Genomic DNA, 23,674 nt, shown 5'->3' with positions numbered 1-23,674 from the left:
TTTTCACTGATTCCCCTTCACGTAGAATCACCGCCTTTGTCTGCTACTACTGATATCAAGGCTACTACTGTTACCTTAAATGACACCATAAGTCCTCACCTCACTGCCGAGCAAAAGAGAGACCTCTTAGACCTTCTCCAAAAGCACAGCCTTTCGTTTGATGTACATTGCAAAGTTCTGGGCCGCACCTCCGTTGCAGAGCACAGCATCGAAACCGAAGGCAGCTCCATTGTACGCCGCCGCCCATACCGTCTCTCTTCGGCTGAACGGCAAATCATCGAGACAAACGTCGCCGACATGCTCAAACGGGATATTATTCGACCTTCATCCAGCTCCTGGTCGTCTCCTGTGGTGTTGGTCCGGAAAAAGGATGGCTCTGTCCGCTTTTGTGTTGATTACAGAGCGCTCAATAAGATCACGAAAAAAGACGTATATCCGTTGCCACGCATAGATGATGCCCTGGACTCCCTACAAGGCGCAGAACATTTCTCCAGCCTCGACCTCCGATGCGGGTATTGGCAAATACCTATGCGCGAAGCAGACAAGGAGAAAACAGCGTTTGCGACGCCTGACGGGCTTTACGAATTTAACGTCATGCCCTTTGGCTTATGCAACGCTCCAGCAACATTTGAGCGCATGATAGATACTGTCTTACGTGGTCTCAAATGGAAAACCTGTTTATGTTATTTAGACGACATCGTCATTTATTCTTCTACTTTTTCTCAGCACCTTAAGCGTTTGGACGAAGTTCTAACGTGCATTTCGAACGCTGGCCTACAGCTGAATACAAAAAAGTGCCACTTCGCCAGCACAAGCATCAAAGTATTGGGTCACCTTGTCAGCAAAGACGGCGTTCGACCCGACCCCGACAAGGTTGCTGCCGTAATTAGTTTTCCACGTCCGCGCAATCAAAAACAATTGCGAAGTTTCGTAGGCCTGGCGTCTTACTTCCGCCGCTTCATCCGTCACTTTGCTGCCATTGCGGGGCCGTTACACAAGCTTCTGACGTCAGGGACGGATTTCACGTGGACTGACGAGTGCGAGTGTGCTTTCCAAGCCCTTAAGCGTGCTTTGACATCAGACCCCGTCCTCCGTCACTTCGATGAGAGTGCACCCACTTTCCTGCACACAGATGCCAGCGGCCACGGAATCGGTGCTGTCCTCCTCCAGCGCGACGACACTTCACGTGAGAGAGTAGTTGCGTATGCCAGCCGCGCACTAACACCTGCAGAGCAAAACTACTCGATAACAGAGCAGGAATGTCTCGCTGTCGTTTGGGCCATCCAGAAATTTCGACCTTATCTGTATGGACGCCACTTTACTGTGGTTACCGACCACCATGCCCTATGCTGGTTGTCCTCGCTGAAGAATTTGTCTGGGCGCCTCGGTCGCTGGATACTGCGTTTGCAAGAGTACACTTTTGACGTTGTGTACAGGTCCGGCAAACAGCATCAGGATGCTGACGCTCTCTCTCGCTGCCTTCTGCCACTTTCATCTCCAACCACGCATCCCGAATGCCCCTCAGGTGATCAAGTGGCTTCCTGTTCACTCACGTTATCACCCCTGGCAGTTGCTGGGTTGCTACCTTTAAACAACAGCGCCCAGTTTGCCGCGTACCAACGTGACGACCCCTACTGTAACCGCATCATCGGATACTTGAATGGCTCGCCTTCTCCCCCTAATGCCAGACTACGTTGTCAGCTACGGCTGTTCAAGCTAGAGAACAATGTCCTGCAACACTATACTTACAATGCGGATGGGCATCGGTGGGTGCCAGTACTTCCCCGTTCGCTGCGAAAACAAGTTCTCGAGGCATTGCACGACGACCCATCAGCTGGACACTTGGGATTTCAAAAGACCTACAACCGCGTTAGGAGCCGTTTCTTCTGGCCTGGTCTTTCTACTTTTGTGGCTAATTATGTCGCTTCTTGCGCACTTTGTCAACGCCGGAAACGACCAACTTCAGCTCCTGCTGGCTTATTACAACCTATTCCATGTCCCGACACACCTTTTGCCGTTGTCGGAATAGACCTCGTCGGGCCACTTCCCGTAACGCCAGCGGGCCACCGCTGGATCGTCACAGCCGTCGACCACCTCACACGATACGCGGAGACCGCTCCTCTACGCACTAGCTCCGCCTCAGACGTTGCCGCCTTCTTTTTAGAAGCCATTGTGTTGCGTCATGGCGCACCTCGCACGTTGTTGAGTGACCGGGGCAAGGCCTTCATGTCGACAATTCTTGACGAAATTCTAAAAACTTGTGGCACACTTCATAAGACCACATCCGCTTACCACCCGCAGACAAATGGGCTGACAGAGCGATTCCACCGGACTCTAATCGACATGATATCCATGTACATCGGACCAAACCACGATAATTGGGACAAAATCTTGCCGTTCGTAACATTCGCACACAACACAGCTGTTCAACGAACCACCGGGTATTCACCTTTCTTCCTCGTCTATGGTCGTGCGCCGACATTCACCATTGACGCCTCTTTCTTCAATGCAATGGCAAAAACGTCGACGACTACGACAGAACATTTCGTCTCAAGGCTTGCTGAGGCACGGCAACGTGCTCAACTCAACACGGAGGCCAGTCAAGAAGACCGCAAGCAACGCTATGACAGCTTTCGTCGAGACGTCACCTTCCGTCCTGGAGATGAAGTACTACTTTGGACGCCTGTTCGCACACCCGGATTGTGTGAAAAGTTTCAGTCTCGCTTTCTAGGGCCTTACGTTGTTTGTGAAAGAACATCTCCGGTCAATTACCTTGTCACTCCCGTCGAGGGTTCTTCGGACCGTCGTTACCGTGCCTCCGAGATTGTCCACGTTTCACGTCTTAAACCCTTTCTGCGCCGTACCTTTCCCGCCTAAGTCTCGGCCGGGCCGGCCGCTCAAGTGCGCGGGGAAAATAAGTGTGAGCATTATTTATGCGTCCCATCTTTTCATCTGTAAATACTCATCATCACCAGTCAAGTTTAGGTTGTGGGGCACATACTCGAGTCAATAAAAGGAGAGTCTCGAGTGTTCTCGACGCCATCTTACAATATATATATATATATATATATATATATATATATATATATATATATATATATATATATATATATATATCATTCGTTTTAGACCCACCATTACCTCTGTCTCAAATCACATCTGATGGACTGCATCGATCCCTACTCAGATGTACTCTTTTTTCGATTTTTGGCTTTTCTTTCTATATAAGTTTTTCCAGTCCGAAATTACTTCATGTTTGTAAAATCATAAGCCTTTTACTTAAAGATCCTGCCACACGGTTCTTGGCCGATCCCCCCTTCATGGGTGTGCGCCAGAGTAACAAGGACCATCATCATCATCACCATCATCATCAGAATCTGCAGGCTGTCCATGATGAATAATGCGTGGCCTGTTACGACTCGCACCACCGCCGACACTGTTGCGAATTGCGCCAAGATTGTTCAGTAGTGCGTTTCTCAGCTCGCTGCTTCGTCTGCGCAGAACTGATAGACGAGCGGACAAGGTGACGTTGAGTTAAGACAAGATTTATGTACAGCATATAATAGAGGCGTTACCTACTCGGCACTGGATCCGACAGCTTAGGAACTCGAAGAGCTGAGATGTCTTCGGACGATCTTCTCTCTGACGCAAAGGTCGGCTGCTTGTCGACGATCCGCTTGGCTTTTTTTTTATAGGCCGCAGGGGATCCTCATGTCAGCAACGCCCAATCAGAACCGCCACTGGGCGCGATGTTAGTATCCTCTAGTCAGGAACCGCCGCTGGGTTGAACCCAAGGGCAAGTGATGTTGCCACGCATTGCGTAAGACTCACCAGACTTGATGGCACCGATTGCATCATCGGGCTCCTATTGGGCCCATAAGTTGAGGGAGCTCGCCGTGCGTTGCGTAAAACACACCAGCGCCGCCGGCTTGGATCACGTCGTGGAGAAGACGGCGTCAAGCGGGCTGGTTCACTGGTCTTGATACAGATTGCCTTCGCAGAGACAATGACGTTTGGTCCTGACTCCCAGGCGAGCAGGCCTCAGATTTAGCTGTGGTCGTGATGTTGAAAGGCGTTCGGCGGGAACGAATCTCAGAAGCCACAGGGCTTATTATTCTAAAGCAGACCTAATGCAAGCATTGTAACCTTCTAAATGAATTTAATCGTCTCATGACTTGAAGAAGACATCATCATGGACTGCTTCTGATACATTTATCGCATGGGTGCACTTTTGCACTCAGTGAAACAACAAACAAATGCAACGAGGTGCCTCTGGTTGGAGAACACGGCCCAACTTTGTCGACCATCCTTGACGCGATTCCAGGATCCATCCTAACCAATGGAATGCAGTAGTAGCTCACAGCTGGATTTGAGCTTTCACATTGTTGGCTCATTCAAAAAAGAGCGTCGAAAGATCTCGGAAAGATCTTGAGTTCCTCTATACTCAGGTGATCCTGCACAGCGCCATGTATATTCACCTTCAAGGTAGTGGCGGTGGGAGATTTTTTCTGTGCCTTGTTGAACAATAAAATTTCGCAGCGTGCGCGTTAACTAAAAAACGAACTGCGGGTCACCGTGTCCCATCGGAGTCTTTTGTCTCTCATTGCCATTAGCAGTGATTGAATGTTCTCGAAGAAAACACCGATCCATCACTGCATGCTTTGCGCCTCCCCAGATTTCTCTCCTGTGCAATGCCACAATGAGTGCCAGCGTCAACATCGCCGTAAGTGTAAGCGTTAGCGCCCGCTTCTTCGCATCTGCACATGGTTCTCTTTAGCGAGAGATGGCGTATTTTTTTCATTTTTTTTCTATAACAAAGACACTCCGTTAAGAAGGCTGCCCGCTGCCTCGGCTGCACGGCTGCGAAAGGATGAATGACGTCACTGACGGCACTCTTCACGGCACGCGTGCTTGGGTGCAACGTAGAGAACGACGTAAGAAAAAGGAAGGAAAATAGAGGGAAATAAAGGCAAGGAGGTTAACCAGCCTATAGGCAGCCAGTTTGCTACCCTGCGCATGGGAGATGGATGGGGAAGAGGAAAGAGAGCGGAGAGGGAAGATAGAAACAGCACATTCGGCAGCACACACGTGCACAATCAGTCATAGTGCGACGTAGTGCACACTCAGTCAGAGAACGACGTAGTTGACTGAGATGCCAATAGGGATCTATATCATTCCTCGTGGCGAATGGTTTTTAGTTTCGCCTACTGACGTATACAGCTTTCGTTAAAATAATAATAGTTGTGGGGATTTAGCGTCTCTCAAATACACAATATGATTATGAGAGACGTCGTGTTGGGAGACTGCATAAATTTTGACCACCCGGTGTTCTTTAACGTGCACTTAAATAAAGTACATGGGTCTCTAGCATTGAAAGGAATTAATCAAATGTGTAACAAAACTCAGTAATTTGTAGTCGTTCATGAAACCGCAAGCGTGGGCATTATGTAACAAAAACCACACGCTTTGCAGCTGACGAATAACTTAGGCTCATGTGCGCCTGTAAGTCACCCATCAGCCGAAATTACACCAATTTCGACTGGAATGAACGTTCGATGTCTTTTTCTCTGCCATCTCAACCGCCCCACCAAACTGCCCTCGATGTGACATATGAGCTGTTGTATCTTCCCATGTGTCGAATGGATTCATTAGCTTCCTAACTAACAAGGTTAACCATTTTGTACTAAGGAGGGGCTCATTTCCCAAGACTATTCTAACACGGAGTGCGGTAGTGTGCTTCATATTTTACAGAATATTATGCGTGGTGGCGCGCCTCCTATGCCGATTATTTAGGCTGCTTGGGGGCGCTAACAAACCATCCTCCCCTAAAGTTGCTGGATATATATAGGAATTATTTTTATTGTTTTTGGCTCCGAGACTACCTGATTGCCTGACCGCATGCTGACGTCGTATTTTCATACATTATTCACTATTCTTTGTTTTTCACACATATTCTATTGGATACATTAAGACACATAACCAACTAACTTAAAAATCCTGCCACTTGAGTGTTGGCCACACCGCCGCGGTGGTCTAGTGGCTAAGGTACTCGGCTGCTGACCCGCAGATCGCGGGATCAAATCTGGGGGTCGGCGGCTGCGTTTTCCATGAAGGCGGAAACGCTGTAGGCCCATGTGCTCAGGTTTGGGTGCACGTATAAGAACCCCAGGTGGTCGAAATTTCCGGAGCCCTCCACTATGGCATCTCTCATAATCATAGAATGATTATCGGACGTTAAACCCCACATATTATCATCATGTGTCTTGGCCAATCCCCCTGCGTAGGCGAGTGCCAGCAATATGAGAGCATTATCATCATAATCAGACCATGCGCAACTACAACGAACTGGCCGATTGCTTAGCACGAGCCGCACTTAATAGCCCAATTTTTTCCGTACTGCCAGATGTTGAGTATATTACAGCATATCTAAAATCAGCAATCAGCACTGATGCGATAAAAAAGTAACTACATGGACAGGATATAACCACCTCAAGTTTCCATGGCGACCCCACTGGAACCAGTCCAGAAAGCTCGAAGTTTTAATCACTAAATTTTGATGTCGTGTCCCCCCCCCCCCGCCTAAACCTGTATCTACCCAGAGCTGGTGAGACAATATCACCCCTCTGCGCATTCTGCGCAGAAATGGAATCAATTGAACATTACTTTTTGTATTGTCGCCGATACGCGATACTTAGAAAAAGGCTTCTGGTTATTCCATTTATGAAAACAGGCGTTACATTGGCGACGGAAACTGCACTAAGATTTGGTGCCTCAGTTTTGGGACATTGCCACAGGGATGCTTTCAATGCCGTTTGCGATTCTATTCAGGCACCTTTGTGATCTTCAATCAAAAAATTATTATTTATTACGCGAAAAAATTCTAAATGGTGATGTGAAGTAAACGCAGCTGAGTGGTACTCACAACACCTGAAATCTCCAAATTTCTGAACTTGACTTTTCCGCTTTTTTTCTTTTTTGTTTGCTCTCTTTTTATGTGGTTTTCCTTACATCAGTCATATTATAATACAAATTCAATACATATAGTTAGATTTCTCAAAAAAAACATGCACTACGTTTTCTTGGCCAATCCCCCTGAGTGGATGTGAGCCATGAGTCAAGGGAAACAAAGAAAGAATCGTTTTGTGTCTCGGTGAACGCGCTTCGTGCTATCGCGTGAAGAGATTGCCACTAGAAGAAGAAGAAGCGTGGAAATGACGCGGACGGAGCTGGTCTGGCGATATCCCCCCTGTGTCCATTCTGTGAAGAAACGGAAACAATAGAGCATTACTTTATAACATGTAAAAACTATTCATTAATTAGGAAAAGACTTTTAATTGTTCCGTTTCAAGCAGTAGGTTTAAATTTAACTGCAGATAATGTTCTAAGTTTCGGTGCCTTTAGCTTGGGACATTGCCACAGGAGCGCATTCGATGCTGTATGCAATTTCATTCGAGAATCAAAGCGCATGTCATAATAATGCCTGCTTAAATATATTTCTGAAGACACTTGTCTAATTTTGAATGAAATTTGCATATTCATTTGATTGTGACCGGGTGAGATAAGCTCGATTGTCTGGTCTACTCAAAATTTCTGTCTTCCACTGTAGTATTACCTCACCTTTTCTCTTCTTGATTCAATCTTCAATTATTTGTTTAGTTTAATATTCCTTTTTAGTTAATTATTATATTCTATTACATCATTAGTTTTTTCATTAAGGATAAACCTTTTAATATATCTCATATAGGATACTTCTAGATTTCATGGCCAATCCCCCATAGTGGGTATGTGCCAGTGCGAAGGGGCAACAACAACAACAACGCGGACGGCTCATTCGCCTCATCGAGCAGTGAGTGTGATTCCGTCGTCGATGCAAACCTCAAGGTCACAGGCTTCTCCGTCCACGAGCCTATGGGGCACAGTCGGAGTGACCGAAACACGTGCCGCGACTGCAGTCTTCACCACCGATGCCCGCCCGCTGGCGGATACGGCGGGGCCAGCCCACGTCGCTTCACCCATTTTCAGCCCGGAGACGTCCATGCCCTGGTCCCCGTCACGCAGCCGAGCCGAACCGCACGTACCATCGGTGCAGGAGAGCAAGGTGACAGGGAACGCGAAACGGCTCGCAACCATCGCTGCACCGTGGGCCGGTTCGCTGAGCGTGGGCGCCGCCATGGGTTACTCACTGCCCGCGGCCCGCAGCCTCATAAGCATTCGAGACAACGCGTCTGACGATTACCGAATCAGTGACAAGGAAATATTTTGGTAACGTCGCCTTTCATTCGTCACTCGTAACTCAGTAGGGAGCGGGATGAGATTACGGTATAGGGAAGAGGCGTGCTAGCAACGCCGACTAAATTTCAAGGCCGAAAGGCTGCCGCAGTGACGTCGGAGGTTGGGGGCCCAGTTGCCTAACTGAACATGCTCAGTAAGTCTTTCTTTTCCACATCTTTTATTCGGCCCAATCTAGCCGCAAGAGCTGCGAGAGCGGGAGCGTTGGTTCTCCTAAAACGTGAACGAAACACAGGCTTTCCGCCGCGTTCGCGGCGTAACTGGGCTCCCACCCTCTGACGTCACTGCGACAGCCTTTCGGCCTTGAAATTTAGTCGGCGTTGGTGCTGGTCGTAGGACATTTCCGCGACACTGCTGTGTGTTTTGGCAGGAGAAACTGGCGTTTTTCCGAGATTATTGCATATATAAAGACAGCAGGACAAGAACGAAAGGTGGAGACAGAACAGCAAGATCCTGTCCTGTAGTTTACTTTTTCTGTCAGTCGTCGTTAAGGCGTTGTGCTTTAAATGCCTAAGAAAGCGCATGTCAGTATCCAGTGTTCGGAATACTGATCAAATAACTCACACAATGTTCCTTCAATTTGTGTTTGCTTAAGTCACAATTGTTAGTTATCAGTTCTCAAGATACTAGTAAAGTGTAATGCTGGAAAAGAACAACGAGATTAAGTCATTTCGAATAACTGTGTGATGAGCCAGCTGAAAATGCTGTATATATCGTTCGCATCTTGCCTTAATGATCTTATTCGTCAACTATTAGCTGATCGGGTGTATTGCTGCAAAGACCGCTGTTTAGACTGTAGTTGTCTTCCTCATTTTGAATACTAATTCCACGGAAGAGTATACAGGCACAAATGGAAAAAAATAGTTACCAGCTAACCATAGGCTGCCACGTGGCCGATCTTCTCCTGTTAAACGCTTTTGCTCCATTTCAGGTTTGACTTGATTCTCTTGCTGGGCGCGGTGTTCGGATCGCTGTGCGGCTGTTTTGCGGTGCAGTGGCTAGGCCGGCGCAGGATGATGGCTCTGGGTTGCCTCGGTTCGTTGGCCTCTTGGCTAGCCGTGGCCGCCGCCTCTGCAGACTCCTTCCATCTACTCACGGCTAGGGTCCTCGGAGGGCTGTGCATGGGCATCGTGTCACTCGTGGTGCCCGCCTACATCGCCGAGGTGTCCCCCGCCAGCGACCGCGGAAAAACGGTGTGTAAGAACAGCGCTTCACACTGAACTTGTTGATTCTATGAGGCCCAAGAAACCACAGAAGCAATCAAACCCTGAACAATGGGACCCAGCAACGCTTGCCCTGAATTCACTTACGAAAAATTCTTTCTACCACAACTTCTTGGTGGCGCGCTCAGCTTCGATAACTATTTGTTTCGTCAATCCATATTACCATATTTGTGGATTACTATCGGCATGTATACATACGCTCGGCGCTGAGAAACTTTTGAGATGAAACGGTGGCAGTTGCCAGTTACAGACATACATTGCACTAAACGAATAAACTTTTAATACATTAAATTTAGGGGGTCTAGTTACTGTATGACTGATAACAGTTTTGAAGAGCTAGAGAAACACGGCATGCAAAAAAGTTACATACAGTGCCGTGCCTCACCTTGGTTTGTGATGAGTTTATTTCAGGTTTCCACAGAAAATTGTCAAATTCGCGAAAAGCAATATGTCTTCACGCCCTTCAAATGTATTCAGCCATATTCATGTGCACTGCTGAAAAACGTTATTTTAAGCCATACATCAATGACACATAATTCAGAGTATTATAACTCATCTTGCAACTTTTTAACTAAAACTTTTTCTTGTTTGAAATGACGCGCTTGTAAAATACGGTGGGGCTATGAACGATGTTGTACTTATGTTTCTGGCAGGAGTATACCTACGCCTTCCAATGGTTATTCGAAAGATAACTCCCCAGTGCGCTTTCGCATAATTCAGAGCCTCCTTGTGTTTTATATATTTACGAGCATGTTTTTGTATTTACGCAGTAATGGCGCCAAACATGTCACATCAACTTTCTACACTTAGCATTACATGTTATGAGCAAAAGCTGCGCTGTCTCCCAGAATCATTCGTAAAAGTTACAGAATCAATCTCTTGCTACTTCACCTACGACAATGTTTGAAACGAGGCTATAGTCGCTCGTCACATGCTTAGAAAACAGTGGTACAGCAAATGACGAGGGAGAGAAAAACTAACGCTGACATTTCCACTCTCATTGCTCCACTCTTCAGCAACTTTACCCCGTCACCAACAGTACCACTGCTTCATATTTATAGGTTAATATGCATTCGTACGGCCTCAACTATAGGCATTAGTTTTATTCGCTGTTGGTGTTTACTTAAATGCACAAAACAGCAAAAATCGATACGTAATCCGCTTATTTCTACATATTTTTTGCTCGTCTCTGGCACTGTTTGTTGCAACGATGAGCATTCATTGTAAGAGTTAGATTTCTTGTTCCGTAGTAGGCAGGCTCCTTTTCAGTTTCTTTTTATTTTTTGCTTGTTTTGTTTTTGCATCTTTCCCGGTGCCCTAATCAACTTTACTTTGCCATGCCTGAAATGAACTAGCACTTGAAATTGAAATTGTCTCAGAAGTTGCACTCAAAAATGGCCGCGGACAACACAGAAAGAATTTTGGGTATAACCAAAGATAAATCGTAAACATTAAAATCACGAGCTGTTGAATGCGATGGTTCAGCGATTTCCGTAGTTCCGGATGAATTCTACTTTTTACGGTTGAGCCGACGTGTGGTACGCCATGTGGACTGTGTCGATTTTGAACTTAAGTGCAAATAATTCTTCTTTATGCTACCCTTTTACACTCAGCAACCCCACAGCTGACAGCATGCGTGATTGTCTCAGCGGATCAACAAACCAAAAAAAAGTGATTTCAATATATACCATTTAGGGCAGTGTCTTTCAAGTGCGTCTATATCCAGCAACTGCGCAGTATATAAAAAAATGCCCCCCCTTCCTCAAGGGAGTCGTGAGGAAATGCATTTTTTGCGCCGAGAAAGGGTACCGTTCCGTCAGACATTCGCTTTCACTGACTTCTGTCATTGCCTTCAGAGGCGCCCAGCTAGCAAACGGTTGAGAGTGAGGCGCGAGTGGACGGGAGAGTGGGGCGCAGGGAGGAGTGAGAGTTAACGGCGAGAGGAGCGGCGAAGCACTGCCCCACTGTCTCGCACCACATACTCTGGTTGCTAGGGGCGAGGATACGCGTGCGTTCCTGCAGCTGTTGCTATGTGAAAGGGAGTGAGAGCAAAGAGATAACACCTGCCAGTGTGCGGACACCGGTGCGGACAACGCTGGATGCCTGACGTAGTTTGACTAAGAAATGCATTTGCATTTAAACGTATTTGTTGCTTGAACGTGCGGCACACACTTAATTACGTAGCGAAGGCTGTACACAAGGTGGCCAGCCTCTCTTCTTTCTTTTTCTTTCTTTGCAGTGCGGTGCCTATCAGCTGGGCGTGACCACTGGAGTGCTCCTGATGTACTTCCTAGGCAAGTTCGCAGACTGGACGCAACTGGCCCTGTGGTGTGCCATACCACCGGTGACGACACTTCTGCTGCTCGGTATGGCAGTGGAGTCACCACGCTGGCTTTTAGAGACCGAGCAACCCGAGGAAGCGCAGAAGGCGCTCATAATACTTCGAGGCAAGGCACACGATGCAGACGCCGAGTATCAGGTGAGCACATGCATGAACGGCTTCCGTTTCCGCGCAACGACATATGGATGTGACATGGTTCCATCGTGACTCGTAGAAACAAAAACGTCACGGTGGATTTAAAAGAAATTTCTTCTTATAAAATAGTGTTAAATGAGGAAAAACTGCGGTATCAATTAAGTAACAGCCCTTCCTATAAGCCACAATAACCATAAACGTGTGATGAACCCCATTCTACAGCAGAAATAACGTTGAACTCCCTGTTTTTTTTTTTGTTTTTGAGTATAACGTTTGGACGAGTAAAGCACAGGGAAGCGTCCGCTGCATGGATTCACCCACAAGATGGTACCACTGCGTGCCACGCTTATTCTAAGTAATGATCATAATAGGTTGTACAATTTTACTTTCAGGAAATGTTCGTATGCTTTTAAATAAATCACAGTCGAGAACTTCGGATGATTGTTTGCCATTTGGTGTTCTTTAACACGCACGGTCTAGGTGATAGGTGTTCACTGGAGCGCACCGGGGATGACAGCTCTTAAGGCTCTCCTGTATTTCGACCCGATCAAAACACGACGGTGGTGGCCGAGAGTTGAAGCCAGACCTTCGGTCAGCATTCTGTGCAATAGAACATACGACAAGAATAAAATCTGTGCATGTCACACTGGCTTATGGTAATCTGTAACAGCATACGAATGGCACCGAAGAAGTGTGCACCCTTTATGATGGCTTCTTCAACTTTTTTGCTTACCATCTTTCTTTTCTCAATGGTAGCCCATAAGCAAGTGTGACAGAAGTATTGCCTATTATTAGACAATATATTGGTACACATTGGTACATGACTGGTACCTGAATCCACCGCAGTATTTATACATGAGCACGTTTCTTCACACATCCACCAGTGACCACGTCTGAGTCCTCAACAAGCATGACACATACATCGCCTTGGTCTTCGTGATAATGCTGTCTCTACGTCACATAGCGTCTGTTCGCATACACTAGCGATCCAATGTTCTCAAAGTGTTTTAACCATGTAATGTAAGAACGCATAAGCCTCCAAATCAAGTTCAAACTTGTACGGAGCCCTATCGTGCACGGTGTGACGCACTGCATATCATGAACAAGACCAGGGTTCAAGCATTGGGCGCTATTTGAGATTGTATAGGTATCCGAAAAAAATGATTTCAAGGTATCAAGAAAGCTTTATGACAAGTCACAGAACAAGCATTACAGAGAGAGAAAGACAAAGAAAGAAAGGAAGAGAGAAGGAAAAAAAGAAAGAAATGAAGCAAGAAAGAAAGAAAGAGAAAAAAAGAAGAACCTTACAATAATTTTCGAAAAGGGCAGGTAAATTCTAAACGTTGGCCTGACGAACGCAAAGCATCTAGTCAGAATTTAGTGTCCAGCGGCATTTCCTGTTCAAAAATTTTTTATCACTATTGCTGTAGCTCATGTTGCCCTGACGTACACGGCGACTTTGAAAATATAGTCTCGTTTTCGAAATAATAATACTAGTCGGGGTTGAACGTCTTAAAACCGGCGTATATTCTTACGGAGAGCTCCACAAATTTTGCCGTCTGGAATCCCTTAATGTGCACCTAATACTAAATACACGTACATCAATCATTTTCGCCCCCGTTGGAAAGCGGCCGCCATAGCCGAGATTTGATTGCTCGACCAGCGAGTCGGCAGTTGGTTTTGGAAACGAGCAAGCATCATTTATCTTGTACTCGAAATGCATTGTTTGGTATTCCCTAATGTTTTCACTGTGCGCACTGCGTGGGTTTTAACATGGCGCACCACGTTTTGTAGGAAATCGAGGCCATCTACACGACGACACCAACGCCCCTGATTCACTACATGCTGGCCGTGCTAGTGGTTGTGGTGCAGCAGTTCTCCGGCGTCAACACCGTCCTCCTTTATGCTAGCAGTCCACTTCACGCAGGCTTCGGGTACGACTCGGATGACAGACTTCTTCTATTGGCCTCCCTACAGGTGGGCAGATCATGTACGAATAACGGTGCCCAACTATTCAATGACACGCATGATATTTGTCCATTTCTTCACGAAGCTCGATCGCGTTTATGAAAAAGTCAGTTTCACCCCAAAGTCGAAGCAACGAGTGCAAAAGCGAAAAAATTGGAACCTCACATGATGAACGACAAGCAACTCGATACTTGTAGCAAGCGCTGAAGCACAAATGCGGGCGCATCTTTGAGTTTGAGAAACGTGCATCCGCCAAAGTGGCCTCCTGCGAAGCAGTCTAGAACATGCCTTCTGGCATCACGCGGCACTCAGTGTCCTAGGTATATATGGCAGTCACACGCGTTCGGCTGTAATCATTATGAGCTTGCCTATAACGAGCATTTTTTTCTCCGTTAGGCTTACGAGAATTCAACACATTCTTGACCGATCGTTCGTATTAAATAATAATAAAAAAGTCTGCTTAAGTTGTCCAAAATCAAACACAGGAAATGTCTCTCATATATTCCAGTGTATACACGAGAGCACGCCTATCTCGCACGATGGCGCCTTCGGCGGTATTCTCTCGCTCCCAGAGACGCCATAATTTGTTTTGAACTGCGCAAGCAGTGGCTCTGGGGCTTTAAATAAAATGCGAAAAAGCGCCTGTTCACGCTGCGCCCGCTTATAAGTCATCTGGATACCACTGCGCCGCCTTCGGAGGCAACATCAACCAGTGCAAAAGGAGGAGATTACTGAGCAGTGCTTGTGAAGTTCACAGCACATCGCGGGAATCATGCCGGTGCGCTGTTTTCACTTTTGACCGATTTCCGGCCGCAACAAAAAGCACCGAGCTTCATCGCCAATGAATAAATGCCGTCAACTGATAAAGACAACCAGCCTAGTAAATATGCACGAGTAAGTACACTTACTGCGTGTATTCAAGCGCAACGCCAACAGTACCACGCTTACATGAAGTCGCTTGGGCCCTACTGCACCCTCTGCGGATGCGAAAAGAACCAGCGCAAGAGAAAGTATTACTTATCACTGTCTCTCAAGATCACAACACGATGCGGCAATTGTGCCGATGTGGTGTTTTCGGATTGCACAGATTACCAACCACAACAAAAACGCCGAGCTCCATTGTCAGTGGATATATTTGCAATTGGCATGAAAAAATATGAGCCCAGTGAAAGTGTACGAGTAAGTATAATTATTGCATTTATTCAAGCGCGACGCCAGCTGTTCCGCTATACAGTGGCGATTTGCGTGCAGTATGCCTCTAGTATGCGGCACCAAATCATTGCCGTACACTTTCTGGGGCCACATGTCAATAGTAGGATATATTACGACTCTCGCGTGGATGCACACATCGCGCACTTTTAGTACAACGGCGTACAGTCGCGATGCAAAGAGACGTGAACGGTGCGGAAAGCATGGCTTTAAAGCTCTGTCGAACTGCGACATGCCTTGGCAGCAACTAGGCGAATCTGTGCTTTAGGCCGGCGTCAACATTGCATTTTAAAATCCTGTTCTGGCTAGAATTTTCGCACTGCGTGTGTGTTTCGAGTGTCCGGCATAACAAGCGATCGATAAACACGTTCGGTGCATGAGCGCAAGTTGGAGCGAGATAGCGCTACGTTGACGCTGGCTTAGGGCCGGTTCGCTCTAACGGTTAGCATGCCGTAGCGACGCAGTGCCGTAGACCGGCGCCGTCCGCAAGAGAGCTCTTTGAATAGCACGGCAAGCTCCACCGAAAAACATGGCTGCCCATTCGAATGCAGTTTTCAACCGCCTCGAATCTATCAAGCGGCCGACGTGCGCTTTTGTAGCTCGTAAGCTTCGAAAGGATGGTTCTATTTGCTTAAAGCTCAAGTCCTTTAGCTTCGACAACACGCTATTCGAATCGATTCGGCACCGTTTTTGAGAACCATCCTCAAATAATTGATTTCCTAGGCCTAAACAAGCCTTCCAAAATCTCGAATGGCATACATATTACATTTGTTTGTTGTTGCTAACGTTACTGCCGCCATTTGTCCAAACGCCTGCTTTATGGACGTCATTTTCAATTGCTGTGAGCTTTTTTTAATACCGGATTGGCGAAAATGTTCTATTCACTTTTGGAACATAGTCTGGAAATAACACGTATGACATATCATGAAAACCGCTGAGCATTAAGCAAGCAGCTCGAAGAGTCCCGCGGCAGACGCAGACAATGCGGAGAGACGAAAGCAGCCGACGCGGCTCAGCCATGTTGCTCCTACGTCACTGATAGGTTAAACTACTCTCCGGCAAGCGGTAAACGGCACGAAAATGGCTCTTGGACCCATTTTTTTGAACGGTGAAAAACGGGAGACGTGTGTAACGCAAATAACCACGCACGGCTGCCTGAGAACGTCAAACGTCAAACGGCGAGGCATGCTTGCCGTTAGCGTGAACCAGCCCTTACAGCACAAATTCTGATTTGCCACAGCCAAGGCACGCCGCAGTTTGACTGAGTCGCAAGCAACGCTCCCCACTGTTCGTGTTTTTTTTTTCAATCGCGATGGTACGTACCCAATGAAGTTGCTTCCGCAGTCTGCAAGGCACGTGCTGTAGACATTTCGGACTTCCTAGGAAGGTGTTCTCGATGTTTCACAGGAAATAAGCACAAAATTCCAGTAGAGGGAGAGCCCAAACATGCTTACAGCTGGATTCGGTTTGTGAAGTTTCGGATTTGATTTGCGGAGCATCTGCTCGCATGGCAGTGCAGTGTTGCTTCTCCGCGCTTGCAACAGATGGTGCGACGCGCTTTTCAATATGGCAGCATGCACTGAGCTGTGTTGTGGTGTATAACAACATTTTGCGTAAGGGCCTTCCTAAATAGTCACGTGATTGTGGTGGTGCCACTCAACACACATGACTGTTTTAGACAGTTTGAGTCTGTCGTGTTCACATTGCGTTATCACAATATTTAAGGCATCAAAATTTAAATTGGGGTAACCATAGCCGAATAAATGTGAACAGGGCAACGCTTTTCTCCCTATAGTAAGTTTTAAAGTAAACGGAATGTATCACGTTTTGTCTGTGCACTCACATCAGAGTGTAGATAGTGAAAAAAACTAAAAGAACTGGGTCACAGAAGGTGCCTAACGATACAACATTCAAGAATAACGTCGCCACATATCCACGGAGTGACTAATGATGAGTGGGGCGAAGGACTGGAGGGTTTCGTCGCTAAACCATGAACCATCCGCGAATATCACCCTCTGCATCATCAACGACGTGACAAGCAGTGCATATACAAGAAATTTTATTATTTTATTATTAGTAAGAGGTAGCTACACGTCGTTTACGTTCACTCTTCATTAAAACGACTTTATGGTTGGTTTAGTGGTAAATTGGTGATGGACGTAGTGGGATGTTTGCTAGGACGAAGTAGTGGGCAGTTTGCAAAGGTGGAACTATAAATAGGTGGTCACGTACACACGAGATGGACAGAGTGTGACAATCTATGGTTCTTTGACGTGCATAGGGATACAAGTGCACGACCATCCTCCATTTCATATTGGTTACTTCTAAACAGCATTCGTTTTATTGTAAGTGAAGTGGCGGATTGGTGATGGTGCGTAGTGGGACGTTTGCATGAACGAAGTAGCTGGCAGTTGGCAAATGTGGAACTACAGGCGGTCACGCGCATACATAACTAGGAGTCTCAAACTTGGTACATACAAGAGATGGACAGACCCACGGTTTTAAAAGTTTCGCCCTCAAAACTAAAACAGAGTGCCGCTGCAGGCAAGCTTCATTAAATAATTGTTGCACCCATTTGTGATCCCTAAGAACGCTTATAATCAAAAACATGTTCTGGTGCGTTTTCTGTCCTAAGGCCGCGTAATGGTTATAAGGCATGCCGCATCGGAGACCCAAGCTTAACTTTTACAGCCGAGCTTGCTTTATGCGCGTAGTAAACGTACGCGGGTGTATGTGTGTGTTTTATATCCCCTTCCACTAAATGTGGTCGTGTGTCCAGAAATCATACAGGCATTTTTGAACTGATCAGTAAACACATCAGCAAAGTATCATGAGAGGTGTTGTCCCATTTACCTTTCACATCCCTTCGTGTGCATCAATATAAATTACGTCACACGAACGTTATCTTCTCATTCTTCTGAGTCATTGTGGCATGCACAACGCACGTGAAGTGGTTCAATTTATTAGATCTGGAGCAGCTTATGATCGAGCTCAGTCCAGTGTGCAGCGTGAGACATCCTTACCGCGCATGCGCAACCACTCCCATTTTCTCTCTTCTCCTACGCTCCCCTTCTCTCGCCTCGCAATGCTTACCCAGGGAGCGTCTGCTAGTCTACACATACTCTCCTTCTTCCTCCTCTAGGCATTCTACATCCGCATTCCACATGCGCGTGCCCACCACTTCTATCCCTTCTCCCTCACTCTTTCTCTCTTGCCTCACAGAGCTGAAGCAGACCGTGTCAGTTTACCAGTTTCTTGCTGAAAAAAAAACCAACTGCTCGAGCCGCACAGCCGTTCACTGGCCACCACGTAGATATGGGCATTGGATCTTGACTTCTAAGGTAGTGCCGATGCGGGATTTCTCTTCTGCGATCCTAAACAATGATAATTCGCGGCGTGTGTGTGAACTAACAGCATACTGAAACTTTTGCTGAAAAAATGTTCTTGCAAACAGATATTCTGCTCAAAACGAATTGTCCTTAAGCTCTGCACGTTTTTTTTACATTCTCCTTCTCGAATCACTGTCGCTCTCTTTCTCCCTCTCTCTCTCTCTCTTGACTGCGATCGCAGTTCGCGATGACAGCCATAACTGCTCAGCTTCTGGACGCCGTGGGACGCGTGAAACCACTGGCCGTGTCAGTGGTGATTAGTACAGGCAGCATGGTGGCCCTGGGTGGCGTTTACTTCAGCGTCTCGCACGAAGAACAGGCCATGGACCCGCACCTCGCCGCTCGTCTCACCGTAGTCTGCAAGGTGAGCTGCAGTCACTACCACTCTCCTCTTACCCCCTTTCCACCGCATCTTCTAGAGAAGTCTTCGCTCGAGATTCTTTCTCCACTCCACAGAGATTACCATAGCGTCACCGCTTGAGTAGAAAATGACACCGTGCTACTAAAAAATTGGAGCTGATCATCACTCACACGCAGTGCACGCTTAACCAATAGCGCAGCACCAATAATGACTTTCTCGTGTCCACACAAAAAGTTGAGGTGAGGGACGTTCTCGATACGGGGTCGAGACAAAGGGAACAGTGCCGACATTAGATATTTTTAAACAAATGCCATAGTTCAGGCATGTGAAAATTGACTATAGAATGCACGTGCGCCCTCGAGCCATCGATAAAACTCACAGCTGCTTCATGCTGCCTCTGCTTGTCATTAGTGAATATTTTGTTTGCATATGATCAGGTACCGCTGTAGCATACAGTAGCATCGCGACTATCAAGAACGTAAGTTGAAGGCTTACTGGGAGAAATTTCGATCATGGAGTGAACTTTAAAGCTGCATACACTTTTGTGTCCCTCAAGGTAATCGAATATGCAAGCGTATTCGCGTAACACTGGCATTTCTTACTGTCGATAACTGCAGCCAGAGGCCTGATAATTTAGATAAAGACAAAGAACTCAACGTTACTTCTCCCATGAATTGAGGCATACGTGCGTGCGGGCGATCGCAGGTGATCTTCAGCATCGGTTTCTCTCTCGGCCTCGGTCCGGCGTCATGGACTCTCGCCGTCGAGCTGGCTCCGCTACGGAAGAACGGCTTTGAGTTCGGAAGCGTCTGCGCTTTCCATTGGGCCTCTGCGCTCGGCATCATCAGCCTGTTCACCATCCTGGGCACCAATACCGGATCGCTGGCGCTGCTGGTGGTCCTGGCGGGCCTCGTCACGTTCACGGGTGGCATGACCGCCTTCAAGCTGCTGCCCGACACACGAGGCGCAAGCCTCGAGGGCATTCTATTGCAGGGCCAGGGCAACGTGCGCAGTCGTGGACCGTCAAACGTTGTTTACACGCTCAAGCCTGCTGACGCGAAGCTGCAGTCGCCGAAGAAGCACCACGATGATCCAACAACAACGCGAGGCGAACAAAAAAAGCAGCTGAAGCGCAAAGACTCTGAGCCCCTGTCGCCAAGCGGAGTGGTCGCTAAAGGGTCACCCAAGCCTAAAGTTAAAGCTCAGGCTAAACACCAGGCCAAGCATCAAGCGAAGGCCGAGTCTAACGACGAAGCCGAGGCTGGACCACACGCGCAGGCTTCAATTGAAGCTGGGGCTACGGAAGTGGTTGCGTCGGGTGAAGACGTTCTCAGCGGAGCAACGTCGTCCATAGCTTCGCCCACTGAAGGAGCTCCAGAAAGCAGGAGTTAATAGACGCCACCGAGAAGGGCTAGACGTGGCGTCTTTCTCCCGCAGACGTGCGTCTCTTTCCTGCAGACGGGCATCCCTCTCCACCAGAAAGGCGTCTCTGCTGCAGAATGACGTATCTCCCGCAAAACGTCACTGGACAATAGATAATGTCGGCTTAGTTTGATTCTGCCAGGAGCAGTCTGTTTCAAGTCGATGGGGGTGCTGGCGCCACTCGAGTAGAGGCGCGTTACCTCATAACATCACGCCGTCTACACGTGTGCAGTATTTTGAAGTATCAATGGATGCTTTTTCTTATTCCTGTTTTGAATGTATTTCCGTGTTCGTGCGAAGTACAAAATGTTGCGATGGCAATGAGTGTTCGTCTTTCTTTAGCATATATTACTAAATTTTTGGACGAAGTTATGGTACTTACAGACATGCTTAAGGGACAAGGTAAGCAAACATTATGGAAAAACTTTCTTTTCTTTTTGCATTATTTCAAATCTGTGGCCTTTTCTAAGCCAGACTCAGTCATTTGTTCGTCTCAGAAAAAGTTCTCTCTAAAAACAAATTTTCAAACTTATGCAGCGGCCTGCGATTCCTCCATGCTTACGTAGCAAGGAATTCCTTGCAGTTCAAGCATCATAGTCAAATGATGAGATTACACTTTGCGAGCTGGAGTGCATCTGCACATTCAGAACGCAAAGGGTCTAGAACTACGGAAACGGAAAAAAATTGCCCCCACCTCCCCAAAGGCAATCGTGAAGAAACGCTAATGCATTTTTGCACCACGAGTATGTGACGTAGTAATTTCAATGGCGTGAATTAATGACGAGAAAGGATTTGTACCGAAACAATTTGTTTACACATTCATCAGATAGGGAATGGTCGACAGTGAGGCTCACGCTTCACTCCATTTTACATACGTACGAGCGAGAGGACGGGAGAGTGGGGCGCAGGTAGGAGAGAGAGTGAACAGCGAGATGAGTGGCGAAGCACTTCACCTACCCTTTCTTACACTCGCTCTGCACACGCGCGAGCTCCACCGACCTCTAGTACACCAGCTACTTCACCCGCACCACCTGCTCCTGTTTCTAGGGACGATGATAAGCGTGCGTGCCCGCAGTTGTCGCTATGGGAGAGGGAGTGAGGGTGAAGAGACAATACTTGCCGGCGCGTGGACACCAACAGACTCCTGACATGCCCCGACGAAGTTTATTCACATATAAAATCGGCAGCACCAAACTTTCTACCGTAAAATTCGTATTATTACGAAGGCGTGACGCCAACATGGTCCCGAAGGCGTCACTGCTCCGGTACTCGCCGCTGCCAAAGTCACTGGCTGTTTGGTAACGTGTGTTTCTCAGCTCACGACTGCATCTGAGCAGAGCTGATAGACGAGCGGACCAGACGACGGTGAGTTAAGGCAAGGTTTATATACATCATTGAAATAGAGGCGGTAAATATTCGGCACTGGGGCCGACAGCTTAAGGACTCGGAGCAACGAGATGTCTTCTCTGACGCATACGTGGACTTCTCTATGACGCATAGGTCAGCTGCTGCCAACGCGCAGCTTGGCTTTTTTATAGGCACCGGTTGGACCTTTACGTCACCAACGTCGTTTCAGAAGCGCCCCTGGTCGTGATGTCACATTCCTCCTGTCAGGAACCGCCGCTGGGTTGCGTCATGATCCTCAAATCCGGAGCCACTATACGCGGGGTTGCACCCTAGAATGAGTGATGTTGCCACGCATTGCGTAGGACTCGCCAGACTGGATCCCGCCGCTTGCATTACGTCGTTGAGATGATGACGTCAGGCGAGCTCGCTCACTGGCCTTGACACAGATTGCCTTTGGAGAGGCAACGACGTTACGCGTGGACTCCCAGGCGTAACAGCACCCCGCCGCCAGACAATGCGCCGGAACGATGAGCTGCTTCTACGTGGCTCGGATGTCGGGCGTGCTCGTTCGCCAGGTGCCTCCAGGTTTGCCTCCATGGCCAGGGGGAGGATGTAGCTCCAGGCTAGTTCCGTGAACACATCCCATTCTTGGGGACGGATCCCAGCTCCACTGGCTTGTCGCCACAACTTTTCGATTAGCCTCGCTCGTCTCTTCTGACGATTATTGGTCTCAGCACTTGTCGATAGTTCTGCAACTTGTCAAGAACGGTTCGGCAACAGACAACACACGATACAAGCAAATGCCCTCGGTTACCCAACAGAACACCAGACAAACTATAGTACGACACATGCCTAGCTACGTGTCAATCGAAATTTCGTTCCCTCTACATCAAAAGGCACATGTGGGACACAAGACTCTTAAAATGAGAACTCAAATTTTTACACGTACAACAACGTTATTAAACAGATTACGACATAAAGTTGTCCTCTTGAGATCACTCTTGACGAGAGCGCTCAGCTAGGCCGTGATAACAAAATTTTGCCCCGACTCGCCAGCGAAATACCGAAAGGTGGAGAAGATACTAATTAAAATGCACGGCTCAATGTGTCTGCATTAGCGTTAAGCTTTCATTTCTTGTAGCGAACGTCTAAGTAGTGCTGTTAGAGTATCATGCTCCACCTCAGTAACCGGTCACTTTTAGGCGACATGTTTTAGGCGACATGTGGATGGTGCCGCTTGCAAGACGTCATTGAGATGATGACGTCAGGTGGGCTCGCTCGCTTGCCTTGACACTGATCGCCTTTGCAGAGGCAACGCCGTTCGGTGTGGACTCCCAGGCGTAACAGTATGTGGCCGGGGACGTCTTAGTAGTGTGATCATTGACAGGCACCCAAAGTATTATTGTTTGACCATTAAAAGAAACACATCCAGCTTGGTAGACATGGGAAAAGCTGTCCAGGCCACATGTATGGCATCAAAGGACATCCATCCATCCCACAGCCGTAGGCCGAAGAACGCCGACACTTGATGTAAATTCAACAAAGCGAATATCTGCGACGTTGTTCAAGTAAACGAACACCTTCTCAAAACGTGAGAGACTAAGCTCGCCTTGGAGGACCTGGACCAACAATGACGCCTTGTCGCCCGAGCCAAGAAGGCAGCGAAAGCCAGAGGGTTCTTGGAGTGAGGAGACCTCCCACCTAAGATGGACGCGGAACCTACACCGCTACACCGTTTCGAAAAATAAACGTTTATTCCTAACCCCAATTCAATGATAACTCGTTAGTTCATAAAGGACACCTTTCTGCATTTGTTATTGAGGCTTTTGAGCCAAATTATTCCGAACTAGTTCATCCAGAATTACCTGCGAAATACCTCCATGGGAATACTCATAACCCTAACGAGCGATTGAATCGTCGTGTGCGACTGCGCTCCAGTAAACGTCATCCCGCGATACTGAACACTGAATATATTTACGACGAGGGTGTT

General features: G+C 47.5%; 2 protein-coding genes across 2 annotated transcripts; both read left to right on the top strand.

Annotated features, from left to right (window-relative positions):
• Window positions 1-8,170: 8,170 nt before the first annotated feature.
• LOC142802890 (solute carrier family 2, facilitated glucose transporter member 8-like) lies at window positions 8,171-9,509 on the top strand. Its single transcript, XM_075887970.1, has 2 exons — window positions 8,171-8,262; window positions 9,221-9,509. The coding sequence occupies exons 1-2, from the start codon at window positions 8,171-8,173 to the stop codon at window positions 9,507-9,509; spliced, it is 381 nt and encodes a 126-aa protein (XP_075744085.1).
• Window positions 9,510-11,785: 2,276 nt separating this feature from the next.
• On the top strand, window positions 11,786-20,616 carry LOC142803275 (trehalose transporter 1-like protein). The gene is made up of 4 exons (XM_075888402.1): window positions 11,786-11,991; window positions 13,783-13,965; window positions 18,736-18,918; window positions 19,621-20,616. Exons 1-4 carry the CDS (start codon window positions 11,794-11,796, stop codon window positions 20,305-20,307), a joined length of 1,251 nt encoding a protein of 416 aa, XP_075744517.1. The 5' UTR covers window positions 11,786-11,793; the 3' UTR covers window positions 20,308-20,616.
• Window positions 20,617-23,674: the final 3,058 nt, after the last annotated feature.

The sequence above is a fragment of the Rhipicephalus microplus genome, chromosome 3 (genome assembly GCF_043290135.1).
Source record: "Rhipicephalus microplus isolate Deutch F79 chromosome 3, USDA_Rmic, whole genome shotgun sequence".
NCBI classification, from domain to species: domain Eukaryota; kingdom Metazoa; phylum Arthropoda; class Arachnida; order Ixodida; family Ixodidae; genus Rhipicephalus; species Rhipicephalus microplus.
This window is presented reverse-complemented; position numbering and strand designations above follow the sequence as displayed.